The sequence below is a fragment of the Varanus komodoensis genome, unplaced genomic scaffold, assembly GCF_004798865.1.
Source record: "Varanus komodoensis strain SLA01 unplaced genomic scaffold, ASM479886v1 scaffold20_1, whole genome shotgun sequence".
NCBI lineage: Eukaryota > Metazoa > Chordata > Lepidosauria > Squamata > Varanidae > Varanus > Varanus komodoensis.
The window spans coordinates 20,022,738-20,040,693 of NW_025335587.1; the positions used below are offsets into that span (position 1 = coordinate 20,022,738).

A 17,956-nucleotide genomic window follows, 5' to 3' on the forward strand; every position below is an offset into this window, starting at 1 on the left:
TTGCAGAAAAAGCCAGGCTAAATTTGTCTAGGGATCCTCTTTCAGGGGGAAGGCAGCAGCTGGTGGTCTTGGTCAAGATCCAGTTGGCAGTGTGTACACAAGTTGCACAGTGCAATTAGATTACTACCCTTTCCTGTCAAGACCTCATTCACAAGAACAAAGAGCAACACGGATGGATATTCTCCCTACTATGCCCTGCAGCAGAAAAAGCCCCAGAGCATCAGATTCAGTCTGGGCTTTTTTCCTGCTTCGCAGAGAGGAAGATAGAATCCTTAGCAACGCTGAACAAAAGCATGCCGGGAAAAGGCACAGTGGATTTCGCTCTAGTTATCTATTATTAGAGGGTTTCCCAGTTGATGCGGGTTTTGAACAGGTCAGGGGGCAGCGCTGATTATGACATTCACCCTCCAGTTCTTACTGAAATCTTGTTTGGGGGCTTTCGGAGGTTTGATTCTTTCTGAAACTGACATGGTGTTTATTACGAAACACGATTGTAAAGGCACTTGTGCTCTGGGAATGCTCTTTGAGCCCAGTGGTTGGAGGAAAGGGGTGTAACAAATGAAACCTGGTCCAACTTACTTTTCAGGGCTCTAACAAAAGACCAGAATCAAAGGCAAATGGTTTTCTGAGAGTCATGCCTCCAACCCTCAGCTTTTCTAGGATACAGGGGAAGCTTAATAAAGGCCGGGAGCAAATTGTGTTTTCCAGGGGAAGGGCAGTCAGTCCTGTGTCCTGAAGAAACAGCCCCGCTGTCTGTCCTCTGCATCAGAGGAAGAACCCTCCCAACTAAGTTTCCATCCTCCCAGCCTGGCAGAAGTCTGAGACTGCAGAGCCAGATGAGGGGCCTTTAACCATCCGATTGATCATGCTGCAGGTCATGGCTACCTACATAAGGCTTCACTTGGCTCCAGGCTGCGGCTAAGGCAACATCCTCCTATGTGTCCAGTCGGGGGGCATGGATTTCATCAAATCCATTTCAACTGTATTTTTCAGATTAGCAGTCACTTTCTGCTCAGACGCAGAATTCGATTTTTTATGAGAATGTTGTTCTTGCTTGCAAAAGTGCACTTTTCAGAGAAATCCACCCTGCCACCAAAAGTTCATATAGTCAAAGCTATGGTTTTCCCAGTTGTAATGTATGGCACTGAGAGCTGGACCATAAGGAAGGCTGAGCACTGAAGAATTGATGGTTTTGAGCTGTGGTGTTGGAGAAGACCCCTGGGAGTCCCTTGGACTGCAAAGAGATCAAATCAGTCAATCCTAAAGGAAATCAATCTTGACTGCTCTTCAGAAGGTCAGGTACTCAAGTTGAAGTTCAAATGCTTTGGCCACCTAATGAGAAGGAAGGACTCACTGGAAAAGACCCTAATGCTGGGAAAAATTGAAGGCAAAAGGAGAAGGGGACGGCAGAGAATGAGGGGGCTGGATGGGACTCCTGGAGAGGTGGGTGTGGGCTTGGGTGGACTCTGGGGGATGGTGGAGGACAGGAGGGCCTGGAGGAATGTTGTCCGTGGGGTCGCAAAGAGTCGGGCGTGACTTTGCAACCAAACAAGGAAAGAATTCCCAGCAGTAAAAGGCACTGAGCTATCCATGGTCCTGTTTCAGCTACCCTTGTGCAGGAGCACTTCTTCCTGCATTTACCTTCACCATGTTTTACTAATTCTTGCAAGAGCTGAGCCGGGCATTCACTGATAGGCTCACCGAAAGTTAGGGATGACTTGTCAGCACAAAACAATAAAAAAACAACAAATGTTCTGCCAAGATGATTCAGGTTTGCCTGCCTCACCTTTGCCTTGACTGCTTGACATAAGCTGGATATCCTCACTCAGTTCTGTCCTGAATTCATTAGGCTGTGCCCTTAAAGGCGAGCCAATTCCCTCTATTAAATAGGAGTTGGCATGTGGAAATCGCAGGACTTAATAAAATTACGCATCGGGCAGAAGGGCAAGGAAGAGGATTCTGACTTCCTGTCATAACACCAAAACCCAGCAGGATCATCCCATGAAACGAAAGGGTGGGAGATGCAGGACAGGCAAGAGCAAGACCTTCCTCACCCAGCACAAATTTAAACTATGAAACTCACCACCGTGAATGGTGGTGATGAGCTGGCAATTCATCTGGACGGTTTCAAAAGGAGAGTAGCCAAATTCAGGGAGTTCACAGAGACAGGGTAGCACCTCATGCCCTCCAGAAGTTTGGGCCAGCTGCAACCATCATCCACTGGTTGGGCTGACTGGGGCTGCTGGCAGTTGTAGCCCCGAACATCTGGAGGGTTACATTCATGTGTGGGAAGAAGCAAAGTGGCAGCGGTAAAGCCATTCAGTGCTTGCTAAATGGAAGCAAAGAGGGAGCATCAAGATCTTTGGAGGCCTGTGGAGAGGGGTTGATGAGAGGTGCTGAATTTCTTTCAGAGGGATCATCTAAAGGGCCAAAACCTTTGTTGGATGGGATATCCTAAAACACATTCCTCCAAATGCGTCTGTCCTGCAAACTTTTCCTGAGTTACTGTCTCCGTAGCTGATTTGGCAGTGCCTTTTCTTGCTCCTGTTGTGGTCGGGTGATGTTACAAAGAAGATCAACATGCCATTTAAGGACACTCAGCCTAGACTGTGGTCGAATGACCTAGGCAATTCCTCACATCCTCTGTGTGGTTTCATTTCGTGCAGCAGCTGAAGGCATGCAACTATTTTCCTCTTCTACCACTGAAGGCCGTTTGCTTCTCCGCCGTACCAGCCTGCTCAGTAGCATCTCCACTGGAGCAGGAGAGAAAGAAAGAGAAAGCCACCCATCAGGGCTGTCTCACAGGGGGACAGGCAGCCCAGGAGCAGCGTAAGTCCTGAGTGCCTGAACCAGCTTCCCCCTCCCCCACCCATACACCCCCCCTTTTCTCTGCAAACACGACTGTCTTATAGGAATACCATTTTAGAAAATCTGTTCAGCTCAGAAAGCACAAAAAAAAGTCAAAAGCACTTTTTTAAACCACCCAAACCCAGCTTTGTGTCCCTACAACACACTCTGCCACAGAGTCTTTTGCAATTAAAATCAGTTTTCTGATCTGAGGAAAGCAACATCGTCACCTGGTGGCAAATGAAACCAAAAGCTATGCAGGACACTTTGGTACTGCATCATAAGCTCCATATAGCTTCACATGACACCTCCAAGGCTCCCTGATTATGCATTAGTGTTCCAGAAGCCAGGACTGAAAGCTTATCTGAGTTGGTCACTATGTTTGCTGTTACCTGGTGTCCCCATTTCAGGATTATTGGATACAGGCTCTTCCTTGAGGACTCCCAGCTCTTTCTTCCAATTTCCCCAATCTACCTCTTCGACTCTGCAAAAGACACACAAAAGTGACAAGTTACTCTCTGAATCCTAATTCTCAGCTCATGTGCTGATGTACACCTGATGGATGCACTGCTTATCCGGCAAACTGACCTGGAGTATATGTCCCATGGAAAATTGCGAGACAAATTGCCGAATAGACAAGTGCATGATTGCCATTGTTTGTGAAATCTGAGTGCGAAATTATGATGCTCATTAAATGCCATTTCAGCGGCACTGAAATGTTTGGTTTGTAATGATTGTAACATGTTTATTAGTTTGTTAACCGAAATGAATTTTTTGGATGGAGCGTAATTGAATTCGTTTGAATTCATGTTATTGTTTCTCACTGCTATGGAGTAAATTGTTAATGAACTGGAGAGGCTTGTTACATTGACAGTGTAGAGCTCAAATACAAGCTTGAATTTATTAGTTTTCAGTTTCAATATATTTTTTAATTTATTGGCAGCATTTTTACCCGACTCTTGCACCAAAAAAGGCACCCAAGGCAGCTTATGAAGAGAAAGTCCCTGTCCTCTTGTTTACAATCTAAAAGACATGACAAATAGGAAAAATGATTGGGATGGAAGAGGGAAAAACAGCAAAGCTCAGACACCAGTTCTTTGTTTCAAAATTGTTGTGTGTGTTCTTTTTGGCAGGGGAGGCTGAAATGGGCACCCTGGCAGCTGCCACTTCTCTGAATGATGCAGGGTACCAAGTTTGGTATCCACCTTGCCATGTCGTTCTTCCTGGAAGGCAGAGATAGAACGATGCTTCATTATATTTGCTTCTCTGACATAATGCATGAATTGCTTTCCTTGTGTTCGTGGTTCACCTCTTCATTGTTCCGGTGCCTGTCTCCATTCTGTAGCGTGATTAAACCTAACCATTTATAACGGACAGGGCCAGCCCTACTGTTGAGCGAGTCAAGAGGCAGATCATGGTGGGAAGGGAGTGTTGGGAAAGGGCTGGAGGGAATGCTGTGCACTGACACAAGATGCAAGTTTTTCTCCGGTTTTTGTATCAGGACAAGGGGATGTCATCCTGTTTTGTGTGTGTGTGTGGGGGGTACTACACTAATATTTTAACATACGAACTCCATGAACAGCCTCAGCTGTGGTGTAAGATCACATAGATCTGCCTGTGGATTTGCTCCAGCTTGAGGCCTGGCCTAACTTACCGAAGAAACCACCTCTCATCTTTCTTTCCTTCTGAGCCAACAGAGAGCAAGCAGCCAGACCTTGGTGAATGCTTCCAGCACCGAAACCAGTTCTTCTCTATCTCCAGAATAGCAATAGCTCTCTGCAAATACAAGGCAGAGAAACATGACTTATGGCACAGAGGTTAGCATTTCACCGTTGCTTCCCACGGCCTTGCTCCATGTCAGGGCTGAGCGCCGGGGAGCTGCCAGAGAGGGGCATCCAAGTGGAAGCAACCTGCATGGGGTTGGGAGGTTCTGGGCTGGGAGCCTGTGCGGAAGCAGAGCCAGGTCAAGAGGAGAACAGTGTAAGTCGCTTTGCATTCATAAGAAAAAACCAGGATATCAATCTAATAAATAAATCAGTGGAATACGCCACTGCCAAGTGTGGTGTAGTGGTTAGAGTGGTGGACCGGGACACTGGAGACCCAGGTGTTAAGTCCCCTTTTGGCCATGAAGCCCCCTGGGTGACGTGGGCCAGTCACTGACCCTCAGCCTTACCCACCTCACAGCATCGTTGCAAAATAAACTGGAAAAGGCCATGTAAATGGTCTTGGATTCCTTGCCAGAGGAAAGAAGGGCTAGGTAGATCTGCATTAAAATGCATGCCAAGTGAATTTCTCCCCTGCTCCCCTAATCTGAAGGAAGGGGCAGTGTTACACTTGCCTGGAGCTTCCATATCCTCTGGCTGGATCCAGAGACGTTGTTGACTGTCTCGGTCATGAGAGCGATCAGCATGTTCAAGAGAAGGATGTAAGTGAGGATCACAAAGAGGAGGAGCAGAACCATCACAAAGTACTTGCGCTGCATGTTCTCGTGGAACTCCAGGTCACCCATCCCGATGGTGAACCTAAACAATGCCAGGGACGTTCTGAACAGTCCAGAGTAGATGGGTTGGTCTTTGCTGTTGCTGCCGCCGCTGCCGCTGCTGCTGCTGTTGAGCTGGAGCGACTCATTCTGGGCTGGCAGGGAGGCCTCGCCCGTGAGGATGATGAGGGCTGGGATGAATGAAGGGCAATTCAGAAACAGATCGAAAACCACGCAGGTGCTCGGCCATGCTGGCTGGAGAATGCTGGGAACAGTCGGACTGCTTTCTACCTGAACACGGATGGGAGTGAAGGCCTTTTCTGTCTAATCATGCATCAGGCTGCACCCCACGGTACTGTTTAATCTTGTTTCTCCATCAGCTCACAGAAGCACAATACTTTCCTCTACTGTTTTGTCTGGCTCCCGTCACCTGTAAAGTGCTTCCAGGCTACGATCCCACCTCTCACCTGAGCAACCAGTCAACTCTGTATCCCTCTCTTTCTTTCCCCTGCTCTTAATTCTCCTCCTTCTGCCTAATTGTTTGTTCCTGGGTTGGGTGGTTACCGGAAGGATAAGGAAAGACTCACCTATTGTAAAGCCGAAGAGGAAGATCGCATAGACAATGAGGAAACACAAAAGGTTCCTCAGGATCGCCTGGAAAAGAGAGCAAGGCAGAAGTTGTTAAGGCCCTCTTCTCCGATACTGCAAGGGCACACTGAACTGGAAAACATACTACAACCCACAGGATTCTCCCAACTGACAGAATCCCGGATTTCAATTTGTGAGAAATGGACATTCAGATTCATGGGGAAGATCTAAACATCTGAACCTCTGCAGTTTTATTGATCGGGGCCCCAGTTCCTGCAGTAACTAAAAGCACTGTGTTCAAGGATAGAGGTGAACTCAACTACAAAATCACAGCCCATGTACAGACATTTTTATAACCTGCTAGTCACATACACCAATACAGAGTATTAAGTTTCCAGATAATGTTAGTATAATAGATCTCGATGTCTTTAAGCAATGACGTAATGTTCTAAACTGATCAGAAATACTGGTAACAATAGCATGGAAAATATTACTGATTGCTTTACAATAAATTCTTGACAGTTCAGGTCAGCATCTGTGTGTCTGCTTAAATATGCAAATATGTCTGAGGAACCATTTGGGAAATGCTGTCACAAAAGGAAAGCATTTCACATCTTGCCTTTCAGGGAATATTCAACAGGGTCACCTTGGCTCAAAGACCCATTGACAGGGCAGGCAGCAGGAAATGGGACTTGAATTCTTGCTTGCTGCTTAAAGGCACATGGCTAGTCACCTCATGGTGACCTTTCCCTGTAAGCCAGGATTGCCTGTAAATTCACCAAAGGGAAAGTAGCTATAATGGAGATTTGGGAAGTGGTAGGGGAAGGCAAGGCTGCCAAGGTAAGAAGTGTGACTTTCCTGGAAGCTAAGCTATGAATTTCTTTAACACCAACCTTTTGTATCATGACGATATAGATTCCTGTCTGCCGGAAACCGCGGGTGTAATACAACAAGTCCACCCAGCCCAGCAACAGTGAGAGAACCATCAAAGACACGTATTCTTCCGACCCTGCTAGGTACATTATTGCCGAAAGAGGCAGGACAAGCGACTGCACCAACCTGTAGGAACAGGAGAGGGAAAGGAAAAGAGTGACCTAGAGAGCACAGAAGAAACATGAGTGCATTGCAGAGTTTCTTAGGTGAGCCAGAAGCTTTTCCACACAGGGATTTTCAGACAGCCATGCCTATGGAGGGGTGAAGAAGCTGACCAGAATGTACCAACATTTATGAATTTCTTCCTAGTAGAACAGAAGGAACTTGAGATTGAAAAATACTGAATATGAAATAGACCAAAAATGAGAAATTAGTCCATGTAGAATCAGGGCTACCAGGGATTTGCTCTTAAAAAATCTGGGCTTGCCTCTGATTATTCAGTTCCTGCTACTACTGAATTAGAATTGCTGCTGCTTTTTTCCTGGCATATGCCTCATCGGGAAAGGATGCACAGCATGCAGGTCATGGTTCCCCACCCATCTGCAAACATCGGTACCTGCTCAGTTTTGCTGCTGCACAGGATGATTATTCTGTTTCCGATCATTTCAGTCAGAATTTATTTCAACTGGCAAAGCACTTCATAGGTGAGAAAGAAAGAACTTGAGGCTTTAAGCCTTCAAATGTGGAATTGCCTCACCATGTTGCTTTAGTTGCCTCGCCCATCATCCGTTTTCAGATGCCGGTAAAAACCCCGGCATTCCATTCAGATTGGAGCACTTAATACTGGCACTTTGATTTTCCCTGCTTTATTGCAACATGTACATTTTTCCCGTTTTGTTTTTAGCCCTTGTATTTTATTCTTTTGCGGTTCATTGTGAGTCCACCCTAGAATATAATAAATACGTTTAGAGGCTTGTCTCCATCACTACAGAATTGCCTGCTAAACAAACGAATAAATCCATTAGTTGTGTTGGCATGAGAGAACCCAGCGTGTACGCATGAGAACGTCTCCCCAAATCAGTGGAGAAGCAAAGATTTTAGGAAAGCTGTGATTGCACATGGCCAACAGCCTCCAAATTTCTACCAGCTGTACGCACATAATACGCGTCCCTGCTTACAGAAATATCTGGATGATATCATCTCTGAGCAGACTCTTCCAGGAATGACGTCTCCTCCAAAGGTAAAAGCTCTAGGTGAATGAACAAAAATAGTGTTAGACGAACAGTGTTAGATGAAGGCAACAGTGACCTCCTTATTTTTTCAGTCTTTAACTCCCTGTAAAAAGTTTTCTCACCATAACCTTAACCTGGATTTTCACCCTAACCTTAATTTTAGGCTGAAAGGTCCATGCCCGGGATCTGGGTCTGCAAAATGCCATGAGGTGGGGATGCTTCCAAGACCTGGGAATAGCTTACAAAGGGTAGATAGAATGAGCTGGCCAGAAAAATCTCCAGAATTTGAGGCATTTAGAAATCGGCATGTTGCTTGGGGGTTTGGCCCCTATTTTAGGGCTATGGGGGAAATCCAGGGTAGGGTTAGGGTTAGCAAAACCAAGGCGCTTCTGATGCTTCTGAGGCCTGGGCAGTGGTTAGAAGGGTAGATAGAATTAGCTGCCCAGAAAAATCTCTGGAATGTGAGGCATTTAGAAGGAGAGCCAAACAATGCATTGTATAAGTCCTTGTATTACTCAAAAGAACAACAACAAATTCATTTCAAAATGTACTCACCAGTAAACACTTCCACCCTTTATCAGTAGCTTATATATTTCGGGGTTCTGACAGCAAGATAGCCCATGTTTCAGCAACAAACCACAGTTCAACAACAAACCACATTCAACCCGAGTGTGGATGATTGCATTGTCTGAACCAAGCCACCGTGTCCACAGTTGTTTACTCTTTTAAGAATTAGTGGCTCCTTTAGGAATGTTTCAGGACTCATTTTGTATAAGTGTGGCATAAGCCTTCTTGTGAGGTCTGGTGTGCCATACCTGAGCAATCATGAGATAAACACCTCCAGTTAAGACAACGATCTGGCCAATAAGTATCAGTATGTCCCCAGCAGTAAATGAAATGGGAAAAGGAGGCTGTGGAGACAAAGATGTTGGGGCAGGTGAGGAGAGAGAGACTAATGGAAGAGAAGGACACCCAGTCGGCTCACCAGAATCCTCCCCCAGGTTGCATCTACACGAATTGAAGGTATTTCACCTGGGCTCAGGGACAACGGTATGATTCTGCAGGGAAAGGTGAAAGGCCCACCTGAAAGAGCAGATCTGGACCACCATTAAAGGTAAAGGTTTCCCCTTGACGTTAAGTCCAGTCATGCCTGACTCTCGGGGGTGGTGCTCATCTCCGTTTCCTGGCCAAGTGAGCCAGCGTTTGTCCGCAGACAGTCTCCGTGGTCATGTGGCCGGCATGACTAAACACTGAAGTGCACGGAACGCTGTTACCTGCCCACCAAAGTGGCACCTGTTTATCTACTTGCATTTGCATGCTTTCGAGCTGCAAGGTTGGCAGGAGCTGGGACGGAGCAACGGGAACTCACCCTGTTGTGCAGATTCGAACCGGCAACCTTTCGATCTACCAGCCCAGCAGCACAGTGGTTTAAACCACTGCGCCACCTGCATTCCATTAAAGGACCGCAAACTGTCACTTTGGGGTGTATGCCAACAAGGCTGACACAACTCTCTGAACTTGGTGGGTTAAGGGCACCCACATATTGTCAGAAAAGCGAAACACTCCGGTGCAATCATACATGTGCAAGCTCAGGCAGAAGGCGTGCAATGTGATTGATATGGGAGAGGCTGTAGGGCTACCTCTGGAATAATGGGAACCATAATCCAATCCAACCTTAGGGCAATATTTGGGGAATGGCTTCCAGAAATTGTCCCTTCCCCTTTTTCTCGCCCTCTCCCCAAAATGGCTCTTACCTTTCCATCCAGAGGTCGATAGTAAGCAACGATGGTGAAGATGGCCATGAATGCGAGGTAGCAAAAAAAACTAGCACAAAATCGCTTGGCGGCAAAGCCATTCCATTTTTGTTCCAGCAGTTTGTTCATGGGCTCCAAAACCACCATATTGTACCGATTCTGAGCATGTGCGGGGAAGGGCAAGAGAGAGAAAGGGAAAAAGGAAACACATCGATTCCAAGTGTCATGACTTCTGCCTCTCTACCACCTTCTCAACTTCTGAGAAATGCTCAGAATGTTTAGTAAAGAACATAAAAAACTGGCTTTTGCCTAGTCCTGCAAACCAAGGCAGAAACTTGGACCTAAGTCCAGGGCCCTACAGCCACCCTATGACCTCTCCAGGGAATGGCAAATAAGAAGGTCATCAGAACCCTCCGTTTTATGTCTGTAGTCACAACGGTGCTCTGATCTAAGAGAGTTTAAAAAGCAAAACAGCACATCCCCAAATTTCAGCCTTTGTTTCAAACTGGCAAACAGTTGGCAAGCAGCTTTGCTGCTGTTCTAAAATATTAGAAATGTAAGCACAGTTTTCAAGCCTGGAATGGTGACTGGGGGGTGGGGGCAGGGGGAGAAAAGTAACTCATGTTTCACAACTCAAGTAATGTACATAGCCATCGAAAGGAGATGTCCGTAAGAGAACCACCATTGTTTTTCACTGGCTCAGAATACCATTCATCTAGCCCAGTATTTACGTAAAACTAAAACCAATTGGCCCAGTCCAAGTGGTCTAGGCATTTTTAGAGAATGGTACAGGGGTTCTTTTGCACAGGGCTGAAAAGAAAAGGAAGATGGCACCAGATGAGTGTGAGCCCCACAATGGAAGAAGTACTGATGCTCTTTTTGATGACTCACTGGGGTGTCACTGCTGTAGGCAAGGATTTCCAGCACAGAGTTTTCCTCGTAGCTATCGATGGCAGACAGATCATAGAGGGAAACATGGACTGGCCCATACGTCCATTCAGTGAACTTGCGTGACAAATGACGCAAGCTAGGATCTTTGATCTCCCGGCGAAGAATGTGCTGTAAGATCTAGAGGAGAGAAAATGGGTAGACAGCACTGCAGCATGTGATTTAATGGTCAGACTATGAAACTGAGATGCCCTCGTGCAAATACGATCTCTGTTAAGAAGTCGCTAGCTTCCTGAAGCACATGATTCCCTCCCAGCCCCCGTCTGCTATATGGGGAAACGCTGATACCAGTTTGTTTGTTTGTTTGCATATGTTTGCAGTAAAAATACGTCACTGCTTTGCACATATCATGGGTGCAGCTGGGGATGAGCAAAGCAACACAGCTGATGCCTCCTGCGGGCATTTTGTTTCTACTTTCTGGCATAGAAATGTTCTAATAATAATACTTTTCATTGTCCACCCAGGAATACTGCATAATCCTCGTACTGGGTTCTTTCACGACACGCAAACTCTGCATTATATATGGGATAAACGACCCAGAGTTAACCCACAATTCATTTTGATTTCTGGTTGACTTAACTCTCTGTTTAACCTACTTTAATGCAGAGTTTCCAGGTCTGCATATCACATTGTTAATTTAAAAAATGGAAATGAGGAAATGTGAAGCTTGTACTCTCTGATTATCCCTGGATTAAACCACCCAGGAATTGCTGTCACTCTCTACAACCAGGTCAGTGTATTTACAGCATTCTGAAAACTCAAAAGTAGGGATGGGTAAGAAATTTGTTCGGTCTGCATTTCTATAAGAAGTTCCCAAACTTCAACACAAACTGGAATGCAGTTTACCACTGAGATTCATATGTTTCTGGAGTTGGCCAGGAAAAAAAAAGAAAAGAAAATGCATACAAAATGCATATATTCCTAAGGACAGGCATATGCAATGCACATATTTGCAGAAATGCTCCCTTTAAACTGCATATATTGTTATTAACTTCATTTCTAGTACACTTGGGGAAAAATAATTATTAAAAAATGAGCACCCACCACTGGAGAGTTTCACTGAAATGGAATTCAGCACAAGCTGAATGAGTTTCAACATCCCTGCACTAGGTATATGGAAGCATCATTTTATTTCTAGGAGTGCTGTTTATAAAAGAAGGGTAAGGTCACTGTAGTCTGGAAGAGAGTAGGTCAAATTCTGTGGCAAGAATTGGATTTAAGGCCCATGTTCTGCAGGATTTTTTATAATTCCCTCTAATTTATTCTATGAATAAACTGGGAGAGACAAGCAACGGTACAGGGCAAAGTCAGAATGCAAAGTGACCTTTTCAGCATTTCAAATTAGGGGTCCCCAAATTTCTATTTTTAAAATATTTCTTTTCTATGTACAGCTGTCAGTTTTACTTAACTGCCATTTAGAAATAGAACTGTTTTCACTTCCAAGTTCTTGACTTGGATGTGAAGAATTTTGCAAGTGTTTGGACTGTTTTCTGATGAAAAATGAACCAGGTGAAATTCCCTAGCATCACTGAAATAGACTGAGTTCTGGAGGATGGCACTCATATATAGTGGGAGAAGAGCAACCCCCTGGTTTACCTCCACTTTGCCAATCTTGGCGGCCAATTTGATGGGGGTTAACCCTTCCTTGTTGGTGATCTCCTCCATCTTCAATGTTGGGTTGATCCTGGCACCTTCCCTCAAGAGCTCATCATACATCCTGATCACGAGCTCCGTGTTCTTCTCTGTGTCATTAGCCACCATCACCAAAGCATGGAAGACTGTGTTCCCCAGGGAATCCCGCTCATCCAGCCTGGCCTTCTGGTGAGGGTTATCCAGGAGATAACGGAGTATATCTGGCTGGTTGGTGCATGCAGCTAAGGAGAGAGGAAGCTCGCCTGGAGGAGAACAGAAGAAAAGCCATGTCGAATCAGAGCAAGAGTCTGGCGTTCTGTCCACACAAGGGCCATGACACCTCTGATGCACAGCCAACAGGACAAACAGCCAAAGTCAGAGCTCTACGGGAGAAGGATGGATAATCCCAAGCTCCTGTGCAGTCCTTCCACTCGTAGCTGAAGATGCTTCTATTCAGGAATGCTTTTTGGTGAATTCTGCTGCCAAAGAAGGTTTTGACTTTTTATTGTGGTGTGGTTACTTGCCAGGAGGAGTCTCCTTGGAGAAGCACAAAGCATTTTTAAAAACTGTTAAATTCAGGCCCTGGTAAAACGAGACTTGCACATTTAGCATCACCTACCGAAGTAGAAGCACGCCCCCTTGTTTTGCTGCTGAAAGAAGAGACCGCATGCCTTGGCATGGACATCTGCATCATTCTCCACCAGAAGCTTAACTAAATTGCAATCCCTCTTCTCGATGGCAATGTGGAGTGCCGTGTGCCCTGAGGAAAAATAAAAGTGGTACAGGAGGAAGAGGTGAGCACAGGGCTGATGTGAAGTGCCGCACACAAATTCCCACAGCTTGGGAAACAAGACATTTGCTTTCTCAATGTGACACCCTCCAGGTGTGTGGAGGGACGCTGGGAGTTCTCTGCTGATGCATTTAGAGGGCAACCGAATGGGGAAAACAGACTACAGAAAAACCTGGCTATGCTAAGGAACACACCAACACAAAAGCACGTCCCACTAGCAGAAGGAACAGGGTTCAAAACTCCCTGCAACTAAACAGTAGGGTATTTATTCCGAGAGCAGTGCTTGCTGGTTCTCCAGGGAGGTGCTCATTTTTCCTTCGAGAATATTCCCTTCCCAGGCCAAGTCGTTGGACTACACATGGTTGGCAGTGGCACCAGACTCGGGGAGGGCACTCCTGTTGCAGAATTGCTCAGGCGCAAGTCTAGTTTAAACACAAAAGTGCTAAGGCAAGCTGGCCCAGGACCTCTGAAGTTCTCATTCACTGTCAGCTCCCAGACAACACACACAACTGTCCCCCTGTTTGCAGGGAGATTAATTTGTTTCAATTATAGCCATTTTTACAAATTTCCAAATGCTTATTTACATCTTGTTCTACCTTGTATCTGCCTGGATAATGCTAATCTGGCCACCTCTATTTTATGCTCTGTTGAAAGATGTCACCGCTGTATCTTTCCGCCCATCTGGGATTTCTCACCTTTATAGTATCCTTTGCATTCAGCTCTGATCAGTGCCGGTGAATTCCCAGTTCGCTTGTCTATCTCCAGCAGCAGGGGAATGGTGGGGTTCAGCCCATCTTTTGGATTCAGAACAGCCTTCATTAAACAAGTTTTGCCTGTTATGCCATCTGGAAGAGAAAGATTTGACCCTTCGCTTATATCCAAACACAAGTCTAACCAAAGGTTATCTCCAAATAAGACTGGAGACAACCCAGGACTGCAATAACAGAATGCAGGTTTTCCACCCAGGTTTTCACTGCTGCATCCTGAGTCAGATCACTGGCCGAGCAACGGTTAAATTCCATTTCAGGGGAGTTCTCCCCAGGATAGGGCAGGCTCAAAGGCAATGGGGATGGAGTCAAAGTAACAACAATGCCACCATGTTCTAGTTTAAGGGTGAAATCCTATGCATGTTTAGACAAAAAAAAAAGGCCTACATCACACACCAGTCATCCTGGGAGTTAGAAGATATTTTTTCTGCTTGTCTGGGGTCCATGGGGCATTTTAGGACCTTCTTTTCAGACTGACTGGGGTATACTGAAAGTTGTCCAGTTTTTTTTCTGTCTGAACATGCCTGCGCTTGTGCTCTTAACCAACTAGGCTTCAGTTGATTGATTTGCCTTAGGGGAGTCATTAAATAGTACAATAGTACAGCCAGTAAATAGTACAATTTTCTCAGAGTGATATAATTTCCTCATAATTTGTACATCTCCAACTTTCTGTTCAATGCACTCAGTGGCCTTCTGCTATTCTGCAAAAAACAGTTCTGTGAAGCCTGAAAGCCTGCCTATTTATGTTTGACTGAGCATTTATAAAAGAGAAGAAAGCAAAAGACAGGCTGGCCTTTGGAGGAAAGATTTCACATCTACCTGTATATTCAGTGTCGGTGAGAAATTTGTGGGTTCTTCTCAAATAGTCTTCCAGACCTTCCAGTTCTTCTGGATTCCCCTTCATGATGGCCCCAAATAGGCGGTTCCTGTTGAAACGGTTTGGGTCATTTGGACTGTGGAAGAAAAGCAAAATGACATGGTAAGAGCCTCACCTGAAAGTACCCTAAGTTAGTTCTTTCTTTTTAAAAATTAAGATGCAACTCTACATATGTTCAAACAGAAAAAGGTCCTACAGCTGCAGGCATGCCCCAGTTGCAAAATATGAGGACTGGCTGCTTGGAGAATGCTGCGAACTGCAGGGCTTCTTTCCTATGCTGGCTGGGGAATTAAGACTTCCCTCTGTCCAAACTTGCACCCAATTACACCCTTCCTTTTGTTTGTTTCCTTATATATGCCTGCCAGTTCAGAGATATGAGGCCATAAGTACAGGACTGCAAAGTGGCATATAAACAATTATATAAATAAATAAATTGTAAAATAAATTTATGTAAGCCGTCCTGAGGCTTTTGCGACAGGACGGCATATAAATATTTTAAATAAAAAATAAATAAATTAACAGTGGAGGGACTTATGGGACACGTCAGAAATTTGGGAGACATGACAGTGCACAGAACAAAGGGTTGATTCCTTAAGATCGTCTCTTACTCCGCCAGTCCTAGAGCGACAAGGTCAAGCTTAATGGTTGGGGAAGGGCGCCTCTCCTCCTGGAAGTGGGTCTCCAGGGGCTGTTTCTCTCCATCATCTCCAGCGGCCTGTGTGTCATCGGTGGTGCCATCATACGTCTCTAAAATCCTCCTCTTCATCTTTCACTCAAAGATGCTGACAGAAGAACAAAGCACAATGAAGAAGAATGGGTTAAGGCAGAATATGACCTCAGTGTAGCGGCACAGTTGTGAACCGTAAAAAGAAAAAGTGAGGCCAAGTTTCTGACGCTCCTCCCTAGGATGGAATTTTGCTGTCCTGGAGAGAAGATTTGGACTGAAGATGTGAGAGGGAGCTACCTTGCTGAAGTTAAGTGGGGCTGGGCCTGGTCAGTGCTTGGAAGAGGGCCCACCTGGGAACAGCAGCTGGGATAGACATTTAATAAACAGCCTCTACCTGTGTTGGTATCAATCTTCTTGGAGGCCCATCTCCGTGTCCTCTGCCCTACAAACTCAGTGGAGCTGATTTTGTGTAAGCATGCACAAGATGGCTGTAGCACTTGTATCCATATCTGCACACTTTTCTAGGAGACAGCTCTTGCACGTGGAGGGATTTAGCACGATGGAATATGCCTCATGCTATGAATGTGGAAAGCCCTGGCTCAACTCTTACTTCTGTCATTAACTTGTCAGCAGCCTCAAGAGGGTCTCTGGCCTTCTGAGATATGCTGCAAACTGTTGCCACATATTCTCACTTCTGGAGAGGCGTGTTTCTAGCTGGAGGTTCTCAACCGTTTTACCTAAGCAGAACTCCTCCTCCTCTTCCTCCAGTTTTCTTCTTTTTTTCCAGACAATACAACAAATACCATTGCCTCCAAGCAGCTTCAATCCAAATTGGATTGTCTGGGGCTTTCTGCGGGGAGGGTGCAGTGGGGCTTCGCCTTACATTCGCAAAATGCTTCTGCAAATCGAGAAATGGCAAGTGGGAAATGTGAAGTCAAGATGAAGGCCAATCTAGATGCTCCACTCATCAAAGGACTAAACGAGTGCTCACCCCACCTCCCTCAATACCACTTAGGTAAAAACAGGCAAGGAAGAGGTGCTGGACCACCCCCTAATCCAGAGGTGGGCAATTTGTGGCCTTCCAGACGTTTTGCTTATCCTGCCTAATCCCAGTTATGTGTGGGCTTGACAGCAGCACAAAATGAGCATTCTGCATATGCTCTGGTGTATTCTTGCCTTTGTCCTTGGTCCAAGCATTTCCAGCCAACATTTTGGCATTTAAAATTGAACCCACGGGCTCTGGGGCTGAAGCCTGGCTCTAAATAGGCCCTGCATGCTTCACTGCCGGATGAGATAACGAGTTAGTAACATACCTACTACACAGTCGGGATTCTCTCTTAATGCCAAGGCCTCCCAATATCCTGTTGATCCAAATAAAAATCAGGGTTTTGACAGCAGGCAGGAGCACGTCTGCTTTTACAGGCCTTCTGACGCTGCTAGATCTGTCAAAGCAATAAGGAAGAAAAAGGGTGGAGAAGCCCGAACTCAACCTTCAGCGAATCCACCCAAACCAGAGAGCGGGCTGCTCATTGCTCAGGCTGAGCTGCAACGAATGATTTATAGATTCCAAAGCGGATGCATCACACAAGCAGCATAAACATTGCAGCTCTGGAGCAAAGCCACAAGCAGCGGCTCCCAGGGAAAAAAGAAATGGGATCTTAGCGGAGCCCGGGCGGATGCTGCAGCTACCGCTCCAAAGCAGAGCATCTGACTAGTTAACCGGTGCCTGCCCAAGGTGGAGGCAACGAGGTTTTGCAAGCTGCTTCTGCCCGCAGCGCTGCGCCCGTGCCTGTCACAAGACCCTGCAGAAAGGCCCCGGAAGACACAGGGCCGGAGACGGCCCTGCCAAGCAGAAACACGCCCCGCCAAGCCGATGCCTTGAAAAAACGAGCACTGCTTTTCCGCCCCAAAACGAGCAAAGATGAAAGAGGAAGTGAAAACCGCCATGCGAACTAACGTCGCAGGCCTGGAGAGCCAGTGTGGCGTAGTGGTTAAGTGCATGGGACTGTGACTCAGACGATCCAGGTTCAAGTTCCCACTCAGCCATGGAGCCCACTGGGTGACTCTGGGCCAGTCACAGACTCTCAGCCCAACCTACCTCACAGGGCTGTTGTTGTGGGGATAAGATGGAGGAGGAGAATGATGTCAGCTGCCTTGAGCCCTTTGTAGGAAAAAGGCAGGATATAAATCAATCAATAAAACTCAATGACGCCACCAAGCCCTTGAGATCAGGGCACGTCCCCATTTGCCGCTTATCTTGTGGGCCTTTTGCAGTGGATAGGCAGCGGCACGAGTATCTCAGTGTTTGTGCATAAAGCACAACGGTTTGAGTATGCAGTGCAAGTTTCTAGTCCTCATGGGGGATTCTCCAGACCGTGAGACATTGGGTGGTTTTCCAGCTTTTTTTTTTTTTTTAAACACTTTTCCCCCCATTCTGAAAAGGTTGTAATCTCGCTCTTAAGGAGGAGTGTGAGCTTTGAGTGTGAGCTCGGAGCTGCAACA

The 17,956-nt window shown here is 46.1% G+C and overlaps 1 protein-coding gene across 2 annotated transcripts; it reads right to left on the reverse strand.

Annotated features, from left to right (window-relative positions):
• Positions 1–1,478: 1,478 nt before the first annotated feature.
• LOC123023435 (transient receptor potential cation channel subfamily V member 2-like) lies at positions 1,479–17,272 on the reverse strand. 2 transcript variants are annotated; one of them, XM_044430197.1, is made up of 17 exons: positions 16,768–17,272; positions 16,065–16,352; positions 15,396–15,569; positions 14,730–14,863; positions 13,839–13,988; positions 12,973–13,113; positions 12,318–12,616; positions 10,665–10,841; positions 9,774–9,932; positions 8,835–8,930; positions 7,966–8,036; positions 6,808–6,973; positions 5,914–5,980; positions 5,186–5,517; positions 4,502–4,623; positions 3,240–3,331; positions 1,479–2,753 (listed from the first exon to the last, which is right to left on the reverse strand). In XM_044430197.1, exons 3-17 carry the CDS (start codon positions 15,551–15,553, stop codon positions 2,635–2,637), a joined length of 2,283 nt encoding a protein of 760 aa, XP_044286132.1. In that variant the 5' UTR covers positions 15,554–15,569; positions 16,065–16,352; positions 16,768–17,272; the 3' UTR covers positions 1,479–2,634. The 2 variants fall into 2 exon arrangements, with proteins under 2 accessions (XP_044286132.1, XP_044286131.1); XM_044430196.1 differs by lacking the exon at positions 16,065–16,352.
• Positions 17,273–17,956: the final 684 nt, after the last annotated feature.